The sequence below is a fragment of the Phyllostomus discolor genome, chromosome 10 (genome assembly GCF_004126475.2).
Source record: "Phyllostomus discolor isolate MPI-MPIP mPhyDis1 chromosome 10, mPhyDis1.pri.v3, whole genome shotgun sequence".
Classification (NCBI taxonomy): domain Eukaryota; kingdom Metazoa; phylum Chordata; class Mammalia; order Chiroptera; family Phyllostomidae; genus Phyllostomus; species Phyllostomus discolor.
In genome coordinates this window covers 27152875-27170634 of record NC_040912.2, presented here as the reverse complement: position 1 = coordinate 27170634, position 17760 = coordinate 27152875, and the positions used below count along the sequence as shown (strand labels likewise).

Sequence of the window (17760 nt, the reverse complement as noted above, 5' to 3'; positions counted from 1 at the left end):
GAAGCCGGGATAAGCTCTGCAGCCTCTGGGAACACCCGGGCACCGTGAACCCTGGGAGGTCAGAGTGGCGTGGGGACGCCTCAAAAAAGAAAAAAAAAAAACCACCCTTATTGGTGTTTGGGGCGACCCTGCGCAGGCCCGGCCATGCTTAGGGACACTGCAGAAGTAGCCTCACTAGTGACTGCTCCTCTGTATCCTTTGCTTTTAGATCAACAAAAAACCACAGTGATTGAAAACGGGGAAATCAGGTTCAATGGAAAAGGGAAAAAGATTCGGAAGCCTCGGACCATTTATTCCAGCCTGCAGCTCCAGGCTTTAAACCATCGCTTTCAGCAGACTCAGTACCTGGCCCTTCCCGAGAGAGCTGAACTGGCAGCTTCCTTAGGACTGACACAAACACAGGTAATTCCCAAGGAGCCCGAATATCCCTGAAATGCTGACCCTGCTTGCAGATCGGGCAGGGAGCACATCGGGAGGAATTCTTGGCCTAGTCAACCAAGGCTGGAAGGAGATTAATGACAAATGCCTTTGCTCCAGTTACGCACCTTCCCGGGACAACACAGTTTTGGAATAAATGACCTGGTATTGAATGCTGGATTGGATTTGCACATCTTCCCAACTCTCAGCGACCCCACCTCAGTCTAGTGTCTTTTGGTGACCAAGCTCATCATTTATTCGAGTCCTGTTTCAAAACAGAACAACATGAAACAGAAAGAGAAAAGAATGTTCAGGCCAGGAGGCAGAATAAGACGTGTGTATATACATATACATATACACATATACATACATATGTGTATATATATATAATGTGTACACATACATCTATACATATAGATTTAAAGGATCCTTTTGTGGGCCCTGGAACTTAAGGAGTTCACCTTGTTGACATAGAAAGAAAGAAATACGAAGTGAAATGAAGAGGGGAAATAGTCATAGTCTCCAGTCGGATTTAGTAGAGGGACCAAGGTGCCAACTATTCATCCTGGGATGGGTGAATTGAGTTTTCCTGAAGATTGCCCTGAGCTCAGTGGTTAAATCATGCCGGGTGACTGGCTGGTGCAAGCTGAGGTACCTCCCTAGAGCTCAGCACTTGGGAGCAATGGCAGAGGTGGAGATCAAAGAGAAAAGCTCCCCAAATTACAGCAGGTGAAGCCTCAGTTAAGTACAGTTGGTGAAGTTCTGCTGTCCTACTAATTTGAAAGACATATGGGGCCTTTCAGACTTCACAGGAAGGGGCTTAGGCAGGTATATTAGGACTCTGGTCATAAAGCCAGGCTGCAATCACCTGTGGTTTCTGTCCTTGTTGATTAACTTAGCTGCATGGGGTGGTAGGCCTCAAGTGAGGTGGGTGATCTTCAGCAAGGGGACTTCAGGTTTTGTGAGACTCTTGCTAGGGAATGGTTGTGTGGTGCCTTAGAACAGATGCTCCTAAGCTCTTCTTTTCAATTCAGCCTGCTTTCTCTTGCCATGTTGCCACTGGAAATATTTTGGGGTTTGAAGTGAAGGGGTTCCTGCTGCTCAGGAACTTGTATTCCTCTTGGAAAAGCCAATTCCTATGGCTAGGGAATTTTAAAGGTAAAAGAAACTGCGCCATAGAATCTCCTTCTTCAAATAAAGGAGACCTGGTATGTTAGTTTAGATATTCTCCCAGATTCCTGATTCCCCTTTAATTTTCAGGGGCCCTTTGACTTTAAGTGACTGCACTAACAATCATGTGATGATTGCTGACAACAATTTGACTAAGCAACATACAAAGTATGGAATGAGGGAGGTACAGGCCTTAATCTCTACAGGATTATGAGGATGTATTTATGTGTAGAGAAAGATGCCCCATGCACAGTCTGTGGCATGTGCAATATATGCATAGGGATATGCAAGGCATTTGGTTATAAATGTACAGGCTTTAGTCTGTTCATAGTCATTTGCTCACTGTACATGCACAGAGATGCCAAGTTTAGGGGTTGGTAAATATATTTTTAAAAACAGACTATCAGAAAAAGTGAATTCAGTTGACTTTGATCCAAAAAGACTTTTTAAGACTTTGAACCCTCATTCACCTTCATTTTTACTTTATTTTATTCTTGTTTATGCTGTTCTTTTAAACCTAGGTTTGCTTCCAGCTGAAGAGTTTAGGTATGCAGACAAGATACCTAGAGCATGGAGTGGGTAGGATGAGGGGAAGAGGAGGTTAGAAAGAGGTGAAGGAAGGCGGGGCCTTAAGGGCTTCGCGTTTGCAGGGTTTATTATTATTATCATTATCATTATCATCACCATTATTTTAAAAAATTGCTTCATCATCATCATTATTATCTTAAAGAATTGCTTCCGAAGCGTCAAGTTGAGGCACCGGGTGGATGTTTTCAAGCCTAGTAATCACTGCTGCATTTCGTTCCAGGTGAAGATATGGTTTCAGAACAAACGCTCTAAGTTTAAGAAACTGCTGAAGCAAGGCAGTAACCCTCATGAGAGCGACCCTCTCCCAGGCTCAGCGGCCCTGTCGCCGCGCTCGCCAGCGCTGCCTCCAGTGTGGGACGTTTCCACCTCAGCCAAGGGCGTCAGTATGCCCCCCAACAGCTACATGCCCGGCTATTCGCATTGGTACTCCTCTCCACACCAGGACACGATGCAGAGACCACAGATGATGTGAGTTGTCCGAGGGAAGTCGATACCCTAGGGAAACGTCTGAACAAGGCAAGGAGGATCCGGGACCTGCTTGCAGCTGCCAAACCGAGCCGAAGGAGCAGGCTCGGGAGAACTCATATCTGGCGAGACCATCGGAGTGCACTCTCTCTCTCACTCCCCCCTTTCTTTTCCTCCCTCCTTCCTTTTTTCCTTCGTTCCCTCCTTTCTTTTCCTTTTTCCTTTTTCTTTCCTTGTCTGCCTTTTCCCTTGAGCAGCCTCAGTAATTGATCTTGCATCTTAGGGAGAGAGAGAGGGAGGGAGGGAGAGAGAGGGAGAGGCTGGTTACTATGCCAGCGCTCCTGAAACCCCTCACTGTAAGTATATTTTCTCTTACCCCTTGGGAATCCAGGCTCTGAGCCTCTTCTCCTCTTTGGGAGTATCCATCAAAACAACGTTTTTTTAAAAAAAAAAAAAAAAAAAAAACACAGACATTTCCCCCACCAGAAGAATCTGTGCAAACATGGCAGCATTTTCACTTGTTTAATGAACTTAAAAGACATTACATGATGAAACAGAAGCATTTCAGACTCCTACATTTTTATTTACCAATCCCAGACTGATAAAAACAAAACAAGACAAAGAAAGAAAAGAAAAACCCTCACATACCAGCCATTCTCTAAAGAAAAGGGGGAAATCAGCTGTAATATTAGAACATTGCCACAAAGGGAAAGCTGCATGTTTTATCAAAATTCAATGAGCAAAGAATGATGATTTCAAAACAAGACAAAACCACTGTTTCCCCACCCCACCCCCAAACCCTGAACTGGAACCAGGAAAGACAGAGGAAACAACCAAAATCATGGTTCTATTGCTTTGACACCTTTACTGGGTGAATTGGTGGCATTCACTAAGCTAATAGGGACGTTTATATCAAGAAACATTTCTGTATATATTGTTGAATTTTAGTTGTACATATACTTTGTATGTTTTTGTCTTCTTTCATATATGGAGTAAAAGCCACAAAATGCTGGGAGTGTCTTGAATATTTCTCTATGTATCTACCTCATCACCTCCTCCTCCCTCCCTCTCAGTAAATTTTCTACCATCCTTCAAAGAATTCCCATTTCCTAATATGGGAAGCCCTATATATATATATATATATATATACACATACATCAAGTGCCTGCAAAGATGTCAGTTTTCAGCATTAGCCTTTGTCTTAAGTACTTTAACATTCACCATGGATGTTTTCTCAGCTTTCTTTATACATTACATTTTATTGTAATTTCTTCTAGTTAAAAAAAAATAGAATGATCTATTCCCTAACAACCTTTAGACATCCAGGAGTTCCTAGTGCTGAAACTGAGTATTCTCCTCTCCCTTTTCTCAGCTCAAGGAATACAACTGTATTTGTCTTTCTTTGGAAGCAGTTTTTAACAAAAAAGTAAAAGGAAAGAATAAGAGAAAAGAACAGAAAGTAAATGCACAGTTACGACTACTTAATGTTTACAATTCTTTGCAAGCTAGCGAGGCAGGAACAAGCACGCTCCTGGATGAAATACATCCTCCGATCTTGTGGAAAGCTTAGAAATAATGGAAATGAAAAGTCCTTTCGTCATACAGGCAGGAAGCCCCATACTGCGAGAATTAATGGCTACAGACCTGGGCATCCTTCAAATTATGAACCTTGAAACCACTGAGCCATTTATCAGAAGTCAATAGAGATACTCAGAGTGCTCCATATAATGACAGCGACATACAGTCGTGCAAAAGGACAGTCACTATAATTAGACACAAAGCAAAGACTACTTACCAATATACCCGTTCCTTTTTTTGTTGAGGAACTTCCACGCTCAGTCAGTCTTCAGAATGGTTTAAAACCGATCAGTCTTGTCATTTTCTAGCATTCGCATTGTTACATTAGGAAAAATGTTTTCTTTTCTTTTTTCCCCCTTCCTACTGTGAAACTTTGGGTTCGTAGCTCCCCAGGATCAATTCTGAACAAAGCCTCCAGCTGCAGTGCCATCCAATTTGAAGCAGACATTGGGGACAATTTAAGGTTTTTATCCACAAGAAGGTTTTTTTCCATTCTCTTAAATGCAGCCATAATTAGAGTAATTTTTCATGTAGCCCGCTGATTACAGCGTTTTTACCGTCAAAGATAATTACCTGTAATTTTCTTCCACTTTTAATACTAAAAAGCCATCTTTATTTAGATTCAGGAACAGGAAAGGCGAAACAAAAGAGGGAAATTATTCTGTTATTCATACACAAATTGCAGAGACGTAGGACCTAAAATTGAAAATTAACCAAAATTATAATGCTGAAAAGAATGGAAGAGGCTGCAGAAGTACAGCTGGTAGTGGGGCTTTGCTGAATTATTTAAATTACGTTGGAGAGAAAGCTACCATACATCGAAACCAACACTAATTTTTCTTTAAAAAAAAAAATCCACCGACACATGCCAAACCACTGTGAGTACATGAAATTCTGAAACCCAGCAAATGCATTTTAACACATTGGTGATGTTGTGATGATGCGCCTTGTATCAATCTCTCTCTTACTATGAGTTAAATGAATTCTGCCAAGGGGCCCTTAACATAGCTCTCCTTGGAAACTGGGCTTCCTGGGTTCTCTGAACCTCAAGGGTTAAATTTTTGCTCTTTAGAAAGTATTGACCCCCCCGTAAACTGATTCCTGGGAGAGGGATTGGTAGGAGGGGCGTAGGCAAAAGGCATCGCCCAGTCGCGCTGCCTACTACGCCTCCCCACGTTCGCACTTCCCAGGAGTTCGAGTCCTAGAGCCTCGTTCTGACCGTATTTCCCGTGTAAAAAAAGGAAAGAGAACAATAGCTGCGGGCGGTGAGGGTGAAGGGGAAACTTTCTCCCCAGCGCCAATAAGCATCTCATTATCTTCTGACACAATTTAGTCCAAAGGTTCCTGTCGCCGCCGGAGAACGGCCTTTCTGCACTTGCGTGAGGGAGCCAAAGATTTCTCAGGCTCCTGCGCTTAACAACCCGAGCTGCTTCCAGCGGCTACAGAGTCAGGAAACAGCGTCATCTATAGATAGAACAGCACCGCTTCCTGCGAGTCTTCCTCCCTGCGTTCCTAAATCAGTCTGGTTTCTGGGTTCCGAAACTCGGTTCTGCCCCTTAGCCAATCATGCCCCTCCAACCCCAAGGTCGCAGCATTTGGGGCCCCGCGGGCAATAGCTCTAAGAGAGGCATCCTGCCGGACGCCCGCCCCCCCCCGCCCCCGCTCCCCAGGTTGAGGCAAAGACCCTGCAATGCAGCCCTGAAGGGTTTCAGAGGCCAGTTATTCCTGAAATTTCTCCCAACTGGAGGATGTCTAAGGGGCTATGCAATCTACAGATTAGACTACACCTGCCGTTGCAAAAGTTCGCATACCTGTGTTAGTAAAGGAGCACTATCTCCAGCTCCATTTGCTCTCTCAGTGCCCCCAAACTTGGAATCATCGCCATACATAAAGAACTCAGTGGATTTCGCCTAGCACTAGCTTTGAGGAACAATTTGCAAAGAGATTATAGCTTGGAATGTCCCGAACCCTCTGTCCCTCCACACCTTACAGAAACCTGGTCCTTTCCAAAGTCTCCACTCACAAGCTGCACCAAACACATCAACAGCACTGAAAGCAAAAAAGACACATCGAGTTCTTAAGGATCCCGTTCTCGCCTGAACCTTTTACTCACCAGAACGACACCCCTTATACTGTTAAAGGGGAGTAAAAGGTGAGAATTGAAATATCTGTAAAGCAAAGTTGTAGTCTATAATGAATTACAACAGCAACACACATAGCGTGGCAAGTGTGAGAAGAGAAATATGAATTATACCTTGAAGTATGAAAGAAATAAAAACTTACCCCCAGAGAATATCTCTTAAGCAATGATCAGGGTCTAGAAATCTATACTGAACAGAAGCAGAGGAGAATATTTTTCTGAGTCTCAGGGCAGAAGCTCTTTCTCTATATTCTTGGTTGAGTGAGCACATCCAGGTGTGAAATTGTTTGCACACCCCAGCACCTCTTATATTGCCAGCAAAATTAGCTGTTATTACTGTCACTGTTTAGTGATGGTTAGCGTGATACAAAAAAAAAAAAAAACTGCTGTAATCAAGACCTGGCGCATCTTTGCAAATTACAGATAATTGTAAACGTCCAGATTATGATAATAGCATCCTAATCCAGCCTGCAATATAATTATTACAGAGTGTTACATCTGAAACTGTCCAGTAGGGCTAATTCAGCCATTATTTAGACCCTATTTTTGCACTGCAAATGGGTTGCTGAGTTGAAAATGTACGATTGTAATTTCACAGGGCACTCAATGAGTAATGGTATAGGAAGAGGAAAATACAAAAGTGAAATGTGAACAGTAGCGATCAAATCAAACCCTGAAGGACAAAAGACTGTTTGATTCATATGGAAAAAGAAGAGCCAGAATTAAGAAAATAGCAAATCAGTGGTCTGAAGCATTACATGTCCAAATCTTCCAAACGTGCAGGGCTGATGTGTTTGCAAGGTCTGCTGCGTCTGCTGCTGCCTGGAGTCTGAAATAATTTTTTCTTTTTCTTTTTTTTTAAACCCTTGTGGTTTCCCCCTTTCTCTAAAGCATTTCCTTGTTTAAAAGAAAAGTGCCCCTCCCCCAAGCAAAGAACACTTGTCAGTTTCACCATTGTTTCCACCAAAGCAGCCTCAGAGTGCCTGTCACTTGTTTATGAACATTGTCTTAAATGAATTTGCAGTCTCTCTTGCCATTAGCGAGTGCAAAATGCCCCTGGTGCATGTAAGTGTTCCTGAGCTCCATCTCCATTCTCTTTCACAGGGAACAAGTCATTGAGAGTCCTAAAGGATATTAGCAGAAAACATATTAATTGCTGCTAATTAAATAAGGCCCGGCTGGGAAGCTGTCTCCTCCACTCTGCTTGGCTGGCTACTGGCTTTAATCCTATTATTAACTTTTATTAATTACCCCCCCCCATATAAACTTGTCCCGCTGCTTCCTTTGCTACAAATCACTGATGTGCTTCTTTCTGGATTCCAGAAAGTCCAGTATTTTTGGCAAAGGACTGTCCCTGCCCCTAGATATGGTGGTGAAACACCATATTATAAGGTGAGTCTCCTTAAAATATGGAAGGACCAATGAGAAAGGGAGTTGGAAGGTTAGAGCAACAGAGTGTGGAGAGAGGTTGAGGCACTGTGCTGGTCCCAGGATAAAAGTGAATGCCCGGTTCCAGCTGTTGCCTCTAAGAGGGTGGACCCTGCCCTGGCTGAGACTTCTCCAGTCTAGTTCTTGTTCTTAGTGGGGACACTCTGGTCAGGGATACCTAAAGCCCTGATATCCTCAGGAGCTCAGTTTTCCCACCATGGGCACAGAGAATTTCCTGAGCATTTTTTTTTCCAGCTGCTAGGACACTGGGTAATGATCCTCCCCCAACCACCTCACAGACTAGGGAACTGCCCAGCCATGGCCACCCTGCAAGGTGGCAAGCAGGCTTCCTAGCTCCTGTGAACTTAAGGGCAATAATGAAATGTCCCTGTGTAGTGACCCCTGTATATGGATGAAAGTGGAGTTCATATCCTACCTCATCTCCCGCCCTTCTTCTTCCACCTTGCAAAGGCAAGGGTCAGAAATAGTCTTTGGATAACAATAAGCTTCCTTTGGCAGATTTCTGTCTTCTCGCCTTTGCAAGGAAAAAAAAAAAAGCTTTAAAACAAATCAGAGTTTGTGAACTGCTTACTGCCCTCCATCCACACAGGTTTAAAAAAAATACACTGAACTCTGTATAGTGGAGATTTGACAGAGAAAATGATTACCGAACCTGGAGAGAGAGAAAAGGAGAGAGAGAATGATGTTATGAGCCATTTTTTCCTTCCTGTGGCGAAAGGTCGTAATGTGTGGTATTTCACGGTTTTATATAAATCTTGGTTTAGGATGTGGAACAGACTCAATAATACATGCGCTTTTGGCAAAGAGACTCCTTTGGATCCCCATAAATCAGAAGTAATATGAAGTCCCAGCGAACAAAAGAGCAGAAACATTTAATTGCTGCCAAACAGGACTCCCGGCTCCTTTAAAGAGAGATTCATGTAAATGCCCCCGGTTCCTATCTTCACGGTTAGAGCTCGACCTATAAAACAGGTTATTACATTACAGCCGGCAACCCTGGGTGCTTGAAAGAGAAGGCTCCCCCCGCTTGTCACTCCAGCCCCTCCTGCAGTAGAAACGACCCATGCTTTCTGCCCATTGCCGCGAGGGAACTTAAAGTTTGTCAGATGCAAAAGAAAACGCGGATAGGACTGGGGTGAGGGGCAGGGCTGCGAAGAAAAATAGCCAATCCGGTAGGTGCTACTGCTATTTGGGCTGTTTTGGAGGCCCAGAGTTCGCTGTGGCTCTTAAAAAACCAAGCACAGTGCGAAAAGACCGCGGGCTACCTGGGAACGCGAGCGGAGGGCTGAAGCGAGCAGCAGAGCCCCCTCCCCACGATCCCGGGGGGCGGGAACCTCCACCCAGCCGCGTGGGAGGGGGTGCTTAAGGGTGGAGGAGAGGGGTGACCACAGGCGGATCCGCCGGCGTGGCGCGCTTCCCAGAAGTGCGGGAGGGCGTCTGCCCTCAAGGCGTGCCTCGGGGAGGGCTGGAGAGTTGGGGGTTGGCGAGATTCCAGTGGCCAGGGGGAGGTGCGCGATCCAAGGGGTTACAGGGATGGGGCGGGATGGGTGGTGATGGTTGGGTAGCCCTAAAAGTCTCTCTCCTAGAATAAAAGAAAGCTCAGAGTGGAGGGTAGAGGGCAGGGGACAGTGTTCCAGGAGGCATCCCTTGCGATTCAGACTGGGGAGCTCAGGAGACCGATTGGTGTCAACCTTGGAGTAAAGCCGGAGGGCGCGCCCAGAGGAGGGGAGCGCGGCCTGCGCTTGGCGCGCTGTGGGCGACTCCCAAGACAGCGGGGCCGGGTCGCTGCGAGCCGTGGGGCGTCCGGTGGGATCAAAGGAGCCAAAGGAGGCCAGCCGGCGCGTCTTGGATTGTGGGATAAGGGGCAGGAAACAGAAGATTGACACAGGCAGGGAGATCCTAGCCTGGCCTATGGCACCGGGAGAGGGTGTGTGCGTGTGTTGGTGCGCAGGTCAGCACGCTCCTGTCCGAGGCTGAGACCTGGGTGGATCAGAATGTGGGTGGAAAGGCTCCCGAGTGGGGGACCCAACGAGAGGGGGAGAGAGAGCGAGATCAAGGGCATCGAGGTCTGCGGGTTCCTCTGTGTGTGTCTCAGGCCCTGTGGCTCAGCACTGGAGCCGCCTGGCACCCACAGGAATGCGGCTTCTCTCGGCTGCCCAGGCCGCCCCCTGTTCCACAAGGAGGTGGCCGCCAGGAAAAAAAGGGGGGTGGGGGCAGAAATCTGCTTAGCCTCAAACAAAGGCTAATTTATCTGATCTTTTACAGGAGAGCCCAAGGGGACCAGGATATTCTGGGACCCCTGGGCTTTTTTGGGCTTTGTGAGGGGGTCTGAAGAGGAGACGGGGTTTGGGAGTGTGAAGGTGTGCGAAGCACACGAAAAAAAAAATGAACTTTTGGAGTGGGCTGAACATCTCGGGAGCACTAGACTAAGAGCTGGGCGAGTGGGCACCGGAAGAGGCAGGCAGAGGTCCGGGAAAGTCGGGTCGGGCAGACCAAGGAATATGCTGGGAAGTGGCGTACGTTTATATTAGATATAGAAATAAACAATGGGGAGAGAGAGGGAGGGTGGGGGAGTGCAAGGGAGAGGAACATCACACAGATATTTTTAGACTTTGCTGAGGATCTGTTATTTTTACATCTTTGAACGCAGGGCTGCAGGGAGTTAAATTCCCCCGGGAGAATCCCCATGGTGCCAGGGAAAACCCGCTACAGACTGGCTTGGCAGAATATTTTTGTCCACGACTCCCTGACCAAGTTAAAAAAAAAACCGCGCGAAAGAAGAGGCCATTGCGAGTGGAAGAAGTGAGGTTAGCACAAGGGGAGGAATCCTAAGACCGAGCCTGCGCGTGGCGTTCTGCTTGCCCGCATCGCAAGGGGGCTTTGGTGTCCTCGACAACAAGCTTCTTCGAGGCTGGTGGTGGAAAGGTGGTCTTTAGAGAAGTTTCTCTCTCCATTCCTGGGAAGAGTCCAAACTAGCCGTTTCCTCCCCTTGACTGCACCGGGTGATGTGGGGTGATATGAAGGGGCCCCCTTTTCAGAGTCGGGAGTGAAAGTGGGCGACCGCACGACGGCTGGGAAAATATCCGTGCGCTCTCTGTATGCAGAAAGGGAGAGAGCGCGTTCCGAGCACACTCTTGCCGCTCTCTAGCAGCCAGCAGGTAGGAAATGTTAGAGATGTACAGTGCGGGCGCCCCTCCCAACTTTCCCAAACAGGCACCCTGGGGGGCGGAGAGAGGCGCCGGGCGTAGGAGAAAGCTGACCCTTGCGAAAAGCGGTTGCAGGGTTTCTCCCAGCCGGATTCCCTAGATAGAACGCTCTGGCTTTCCGTGTAATGGAAACTCCCGAAATCCTTACAAGCAAAGAAAGAAAAGCAGGAAATAGATCCCTCCACTTCTTCCCTTCATCCCCCTAGTCTTTGCAAGCACACAAAACAAAGTGGGGCTTCATGTTGATTCCCCCAACCCCCAGCCCGTCACCACCCAGAACTTCTTTGGAGAAAGGACAGCTGGGGAGCAATTGGGCAGGGGACACCTTTGAAAAGAGAAGCAACTGCTCTAGGTTTAGGGGTGGGAAAGGAGGAGGGGTCCACACCCCTGGTCTGGTCAGTAAGTTGACCAGAGACCAGGTAGGGTGTTGCCTAAAGACCCACCAGAACTCTGAATCCCCCTAAGGCCCAAGCCAGTCCAAACTTGCAGGCTGGGAAGGAAAGGGGAAGAAAAGGAAGGAATTGAGGAGATGGGAAAATGAGGAAAGGAGAGGGAGAGAGGAGAGAGAGGGTGAGAGAGCACAGGTAAATAAATACACAGGTAAACTCCCCACTGGACACACAGCTTGCTTGCTTTCTCAGGTCTCTTCTAAGCCTGGAAGAGCCTTCTCAGAAACCCTCACATGACAGGATGCAATTTTTTATGTTCTAATCTCCAACCACTCCCCTTTTAAGAAGACTCTTTTTGTCACATTATTGCTGCCGACTTCCTAGCTGTAAAATATATCTCCTGAATCTTGTAATTTCCAACATACTATTTCCCTCGGTATCTCAAGGAAACAGAGGCAGATGGACGTAATGACAGTCGAAAAGACTCCCACAATTCAGAGCCGGGAGCACAGCTGCAGATCGTGGCGGCGGCTCCGGTCACACTGTCGATGCCTATATGCAGGGTTTGGGGAGAAGGGCGGGCCTCGGGCCAAGGTTTCAGCAAGTCCTTCCTCTCCACCCCACAGAAGCCTTCACAAGGGAAAAATTTCTGCAAACAGATTCAATTTCCCATAATTTGGAACCTGCTTTGCCACTGTTTTGTGTTAAAAGCAAAGCAGAAGGAGCTCCTTCCTCAAAAAACTGGAGTGGTTAAAGAGAATGGAAAGAAAAGATATATATGTATATATATGTATTTAGATTATCTCACACGGAAAGGAAATCAACAGAGGACCACGATGCTTTCACTTCTTTCCTCCATTCCACGATTCTCTCTTGCCTGAGGAATAATGTCCCCCACATACTCTACTGGGCCTGTTGATTTAGGCCCATCATTGTTTTCAAGTCCTGTGATCCTTCCTCCTTTCTGAAAGAGCTCAGATAAATTTATAGTCAACACCAAGGAGTCCAAGGCACTACCATTTGCTATGCTGCAAACATTTCAGATTTTTAAAAAATATAATAGGAGGGGGCATTTCTTTTTCTTCCTTTTTTTTCATTTTCTCATCCCTGGAAGCTCCCTTTGAAGGGAGGGTAATTTGTCTAATTGCACTAGCAATACACAGAGGCTGGGGGGGGGGGGGAGGCAGTTGGGCAGCTCTCCACCGTAATTGCTTTGAGCTTAGAATTCAGAGTCGTTATTGAGGGATTTCTGCTTCTTTCTTACTTGCACACAGGGTAGGAGGGTCCTGTTTAGATTCCATCATTGCATTCTACCTGAAACAATTTGGGGTCGAACTTAAAATTATCTAAACGTTTTTGTGGTTAGGCAACAAACACCCACACCCACACCTAGATATATATAAACAGGCCACATATACATATAGACATATAAAGCAGCATCCAGCATGTATTATGTACAGTTCTGCATCTGTGCAGCTCCCAATTTGTTTTCCTTTTCGCCTTTTTGGATCTCTGCAAACCTTGTCTTCCTTTCCTTGCCTGGTAAAACATCACTAGCCCATTATAAGGGGTCAAAGAAATGTTTTTAAGAATCGTTTTGCTTTCATGGTCGAAATAATTTTATTTATCCAGAATATACAGTTTAACTCCTCTATCTACACTTATTTACATGGTTAAAACAACATTGAAAAAAGTCTTTTGAAAAGTTGAGGTCATAGATTTCAAGGCACCATTGATAGTGTCCACAGTTGCGCAAAAAAGTGTCTGTAAAAAAAGGGGAGGACGGGGGTCCTTTGAAATGCAATAACTTACATGCAAAAAAAAAGCTTTACATATGAATCTTTTTTGTTTCCGTTTTCCAAGCTTTCCCATAAGAATTCCTTTCTTTATGATTTTCTAAAACATCAAAACACAGTAGTCCCAAAAAAGAGGGCAAGAGAAAGCGGCCAGTCTAATAGAGTGTCCCGGAGGCCAGCGCCAGCGGGTGCTGTAAGGAGCCAGGCGGCGGCAGGTGGGAATTGATTGAGCTGGCTGCGCTCGGGTACCAGGAAGCCGAGTTCTCCAGGTAGCTGGATGCGGGGGACTGGTTGGAGGTCGGAGGGTGGGCATGAGGGTGGTGGCTGAGTGAACGGGACGAGCCCTGGGGCTCCCACACCGCCGGAGACTGCGGCGAGTTACACGCCATGGGGTCGCTGGAGCTGGGGCTGTGCTCCGGGGGCATCTCCCCGTTTTTCATGATCTTCTTGATCTTGGATCTTTTGTTCTGAAACCAGATTTTCACCTGGGTAAGGGAACAAAGGCAGACGTTACCAGGACACTCAGAGGCATCTTCGGCCCCCCGCGGCCCGGCCCTGGCGTGTCCCCGCAGCTTGCAGCCTGTAGGCAAGGGACTGGGCCTGAGGCACCGCCTGGATCTCCGGCCCCAGAGGGCGCCGTGGAAGGATCCGCGAGCCCCAGCCGCTGGGAGGGCACGACCCTGAGGCTGTAGTCTTTTGTTTGGGCTGGAGGCAAGGGGCGGGGGTGGGGGCCAGTGTCCCCCCTGGCTTGCGCACAAGCGTAGGCCTACGCAGAGCGCACGGAACGCAGCGCCGCCAAAGTCTCCAAAACAATGGCCAGAGCCCAGCGCGCAAGGGAAGAACAGCCGACTCTGCGATCGCGAGTTCAAGCAGGTAGAGCATTAATCGCCCAGTAACCCCTCCCCACTCCCTTCACCCCCTCCTCAGCTCCGGAGTAAAGTCAGAATCCGCCTGCAGCTCGGGGCGGTGACTCGAACATTCTCTCTTCTTTATAGGAGTTGGAGTGGGAGTAAAGGGGATGGTATCCTCCAAAGGAAGATTCCCCCATACAACAGCGCCCCCGTCTCGCGACCCTCGTGTTGCTGCGGCTCCGCAGCATGGAGTGACCCCACGGCTTTTCCGGCCCGAGGAGACAGACGTCCTCGGGGCCTTCACACGTCCTGAGACCATCAGGACTACGGGCCCTGCTCGCCCGAGAGGCGCTGCATTGTGCAGAACACTAGACAATTTCTCTAAGCGAGAGCGTCCTAGAAATAACCCTCCCACTTGTTTCCAATTTTAGAAGTTTTCCCGTCGCCCCCAGAAGCTAGAAGCTGGGACATTGAGGGATGATCGACGTCTCCATCCCGCTCCCAACGTTGCATGGTGGCGACACCGGGAAGGGAAGGGCGAAAGGTGGTTTTCTGTGAATTCCCCGCAGGTGCTATCCGCTCGGCTCCAGCCCTCGGGGACAGAACCTCGTGGCCTAGCCAGGCATGCAGCCCAGGCGGGGCTCTAGCCCCGCCACGGCCTGATTTACCTGTGTTTGCGTCAGTCCCAGCGAGGCGGCCAGCTCGGCGCGTTCCGGCAGGGCGAGGTACTGAGTCTTCTGAAACCTTCTCTGTAATGCGGCCAGCTGAAAGCTGGAATAAATAGTCCTGGGTTTACGAACTTTCTTTGGCTTGCCATTCACCATCCTCACCTCGGGCTCGGCCACTTCTTTCTCTAAATAATCAAAACAGAACCGGTTATAGCTTGTCGGCAGACAATGGCGGTTTTGCGGACCCCTCGAATTCAGTCCTGGAGTTTCTTACCAGGCACTCCACACTGTTTCCCATATCACCAACTTTGGTTCACAAGACCCAGAGACATATGCCCCTCCCCCAAATCACGGAAAGGCCAGGTAGTCAGTTTCAAATTAATTCCCTATTGTATTCCTTCAGGTTCTCGAGGGTTTGTGTAAAGGGCGTTGGACGGCCCAGTTCCCTTCTTGGCTTCCTGGACCTTGCCCTTGTAGCGTTTTCTGCTTCACCCGGACATGTTTGTACGCCCACCCTGTGCTCGCTCGCCTTTCTGGGGTGATCGCGGCCAGCCCCTCCCTGGGGTTCGAGGGCTGTGACCCAGGAGGCTTCAGCGCCAGTTGGGGCGCCCGCAGAAGCCAGACGCATGGGTAGAGAAGACGCTAACCGAGGGCTCCAAAGTTCAAAGACCCACAAGCAAACTGTGCTCCTTCAATTCAGCAGCAAGTGGTCCGGGCCGCCACAGACAGAGGGCCGATTATGCAAGCCCCCATAATCTCCCTGCAGATCTGTGAGGGCACAGATGTGTCTGGTTTCTTTTACAAATAGACTTAAGTTCTTGGCCAAGAGAAAAAAAAAGATCGTTCCCTTCTGCAGGAAATCCAGAGACACTGAACGGAGCGAAGACATCCTACCCCTAGGGCCTTTCTTAAAGTTTAACAAGAGTCACACATTGAAAAGGAATCCGTATTTTCGTAGGAAGGGGGCGGCAGATCAGGACGAATTTCTCAACATCCTGGTTGTAAACGGGAAGAGGTCTTTCTGCCTGCGTGTTTGACAAAGGTGCCCTGAGGCCACAAGTCCCCTTTCCCACTTTATCAGAAGTGCCCATCTCTGGAAGGGGCGGAGAACCTCCCGTGTGTGTGTGTGTGTGTGTGTGTGTGTGTGGCCGCTCCTGGGAGAGGAAGGGTGGAGGATGAGGGCTGTGGTCTGGACTCTGCCAGAGCAGGGGATGCTAATATTAGCAGGATTATTAATGTGCTGGTGGGAAGAGATCAAACCCGACAAGCAAAACCCCACCAGGGAGACCTCATCCCTCCCTCTCACCACCCGAGCTCACTAACCTCCTAAACCCTCCACCTAAGTTTCAAGACAGCCAAAAAAGGAGGAGGTAGGGAGGATGGGGGTAAATTTTAGGCACTTACAGAGAGAGAGAGAGAAAAAAAAAGAATTCGTTCCAATAACGTGAAGCCTCAGCAACCCTCCTTCACCTTTAAACGGCTTTTTGTTTTTTGGCAATGCCTCGGATAAACCGCGAGGCTCTCGGTGCTCTCCTCCGCGGGCGGATTCCAGCTCCCCAGCCCCCCCCACCCCACCTCGAGCGTTTCCGGACTCCGACGGGACACTGGCTCGCGTCTGCACGCAGACTGATCCCGACGGAGCCTTTGAGGCAGCCTTCCACTCCCACTCGCACCAACCAAGCACGCTTACCAAAAATTCCGACAACTAGCCTCCCCTTAATTACGCAAACGCCACTAGGGCTTCTAGATTCTTTCTTCTCTCCACCCCTGCCCCCTTTTCCAGCCTAGCTGGCTTCCTGACCAGGCAAATTGGGAATCTGGAGACAGAGCCCCCCAGCCCCACAGTCCCCCACCCCCAAAATGCTGGAGGGAAGAGACGCTGATCCGAACTCCCCGAAGGCTGCTCCTACTAAGAAGTCTTGAAGTGCTGGCCCGGGAACCTCTCCTGGGTGTAGAGTCCAGGCCTCCACTCCCTTCTGCCAGATGTACCCCCGTTGCAGTGGATGCGGGGCCCCAAATCTCCCACCCCACCTCGCCGCTCCAGAACCCCGGCTCCCCCTGCATCCGGCTTCCACCCTGGTACCTGGCTGGCTGGTCGCGTTCGGGACGCGGTTGTAGGCTCCGCCGTACTGGTGGTAGGGGCTGGCGTAGCTGTAGTCGGTGTAAGCTTTGGCGGGGTAACTGCCGGCAGAGCCGTTCACGCCATGGTACTGGTACTGGTAGGGGTTGAGCGCTTTGCCATAGGAAGCCGAGGTAGGAGAGCAGTAGCCGTGAGGGGCTGCCCCCGTGGGGCTGTAGTAGTCGGAATCGGTGGCCGAGGACTCGGGCAAAGTTGGCGATTCCTGAGACGGATGGTGCATGGCTGCGGACGTCTGGAAAGGAGCTTGGAAGTCGCCGGATCGGATGCTGGGAACCCTTCTGTCAAACACTCCTGTCATCGCTCCCAGGCGGCGGCGGCTGTCCTTGCTCTTGTGGCGGCGACTGCTGCCCGAGTTGGCTGTGGAGCTGCTCTGGTCTAAGCAGACATGGCTGTGGGAGCGAGGGAGGAGGAGGAGGAAGAGGAGGAGGAGGAGAGAAGGAGGAGGCGGCGGCGGCGGCGGCGGCGAGGAGGAGGCTGGGAGTCTTGGAGGCTCGGTCTCCGGCAGGCTGACTGCTGACTGAGGCGCAGCACAGCCTTGGTTAAATCCTTAATTGCGCGCTTACGCACAGCGGGGTGGATCGGGTTCCATTGGCCAGGGCCTCCAGAGCAGCAGCAACACCCTAACTCGTCCAACTAGTTTTAACACAACAAAGCATTGCTTTAAAAAAAAAAAAAAGAGGGAGAAAAAAATGGAGGGAGGGGAAGTGTGTGTGTGTGTGTGTGTGTGTGTGTGTGTACGCGCGCGTGTGTGTTGTTCCTTGTTGGGGAAGACGGGGGAGGTCCAAGTTAGTCTGTTTTCAGCGAATACCGAAGAAAACGCAGAAGCCCCAACACCAGCTTTGCAATGTTTAGAGACAATGTGTTCCAATCAGCAGCCTTGGAAAGTGCACACGTTTTGGGAGG

The 17760-nt window shown here is 48.9% G+C and overlaps 2 protein-coding genes across 2 annotated transcripts in view; one reads left to right on the top strand and one right to left on the bottom strand.

Moving 5' to 3' along the window:
* Window positions 1-3652, top strand: part of DLX6 (distal-less homeobox 6) — a 5478-nt gene extending 1826 nt beyond the window's left edge. The window contains exons 2-3 of the mRNA XM_028525655.2: window positions 209-402; window positions 2396-3652. Of these exons, the coding sequence (XP_028381456.1) occupies window positions 209-402; window positions 2396-2647 (446 nt within the window). The 3' untranslated portion in view covers window positions 2648-3652. The remainder of the gene's footprint in view (window positions 1-208; window positions 403-2395) is intronic.
* Window positions 3653-12997: 9345 nt separating this feature from the next.
* On the bottom strand, window positions 12998-17418 carry DLX5 (distal-less homeobox 5). The gene is made up of 3 exons (XM_028525531.2): window positions 16801-17418; window positions 14718-14902; window positions 12998-13683 (listed from the first exon to the last, which is right to left on the bottom strand). Exons 1-3 carry the CDS (start codon window positions 17153-17155, stop codon window positions 13354-13356), a joined length of 870 nt encoding a protein of 289 aa, XP_028381332.1. The 5' UTR covers window positions 17156-17418; the 3' UTR covers window positions 12998-13353.
* Between the last annotated feature and the right edge of the window lie 342 nt (window positions 17419-17760).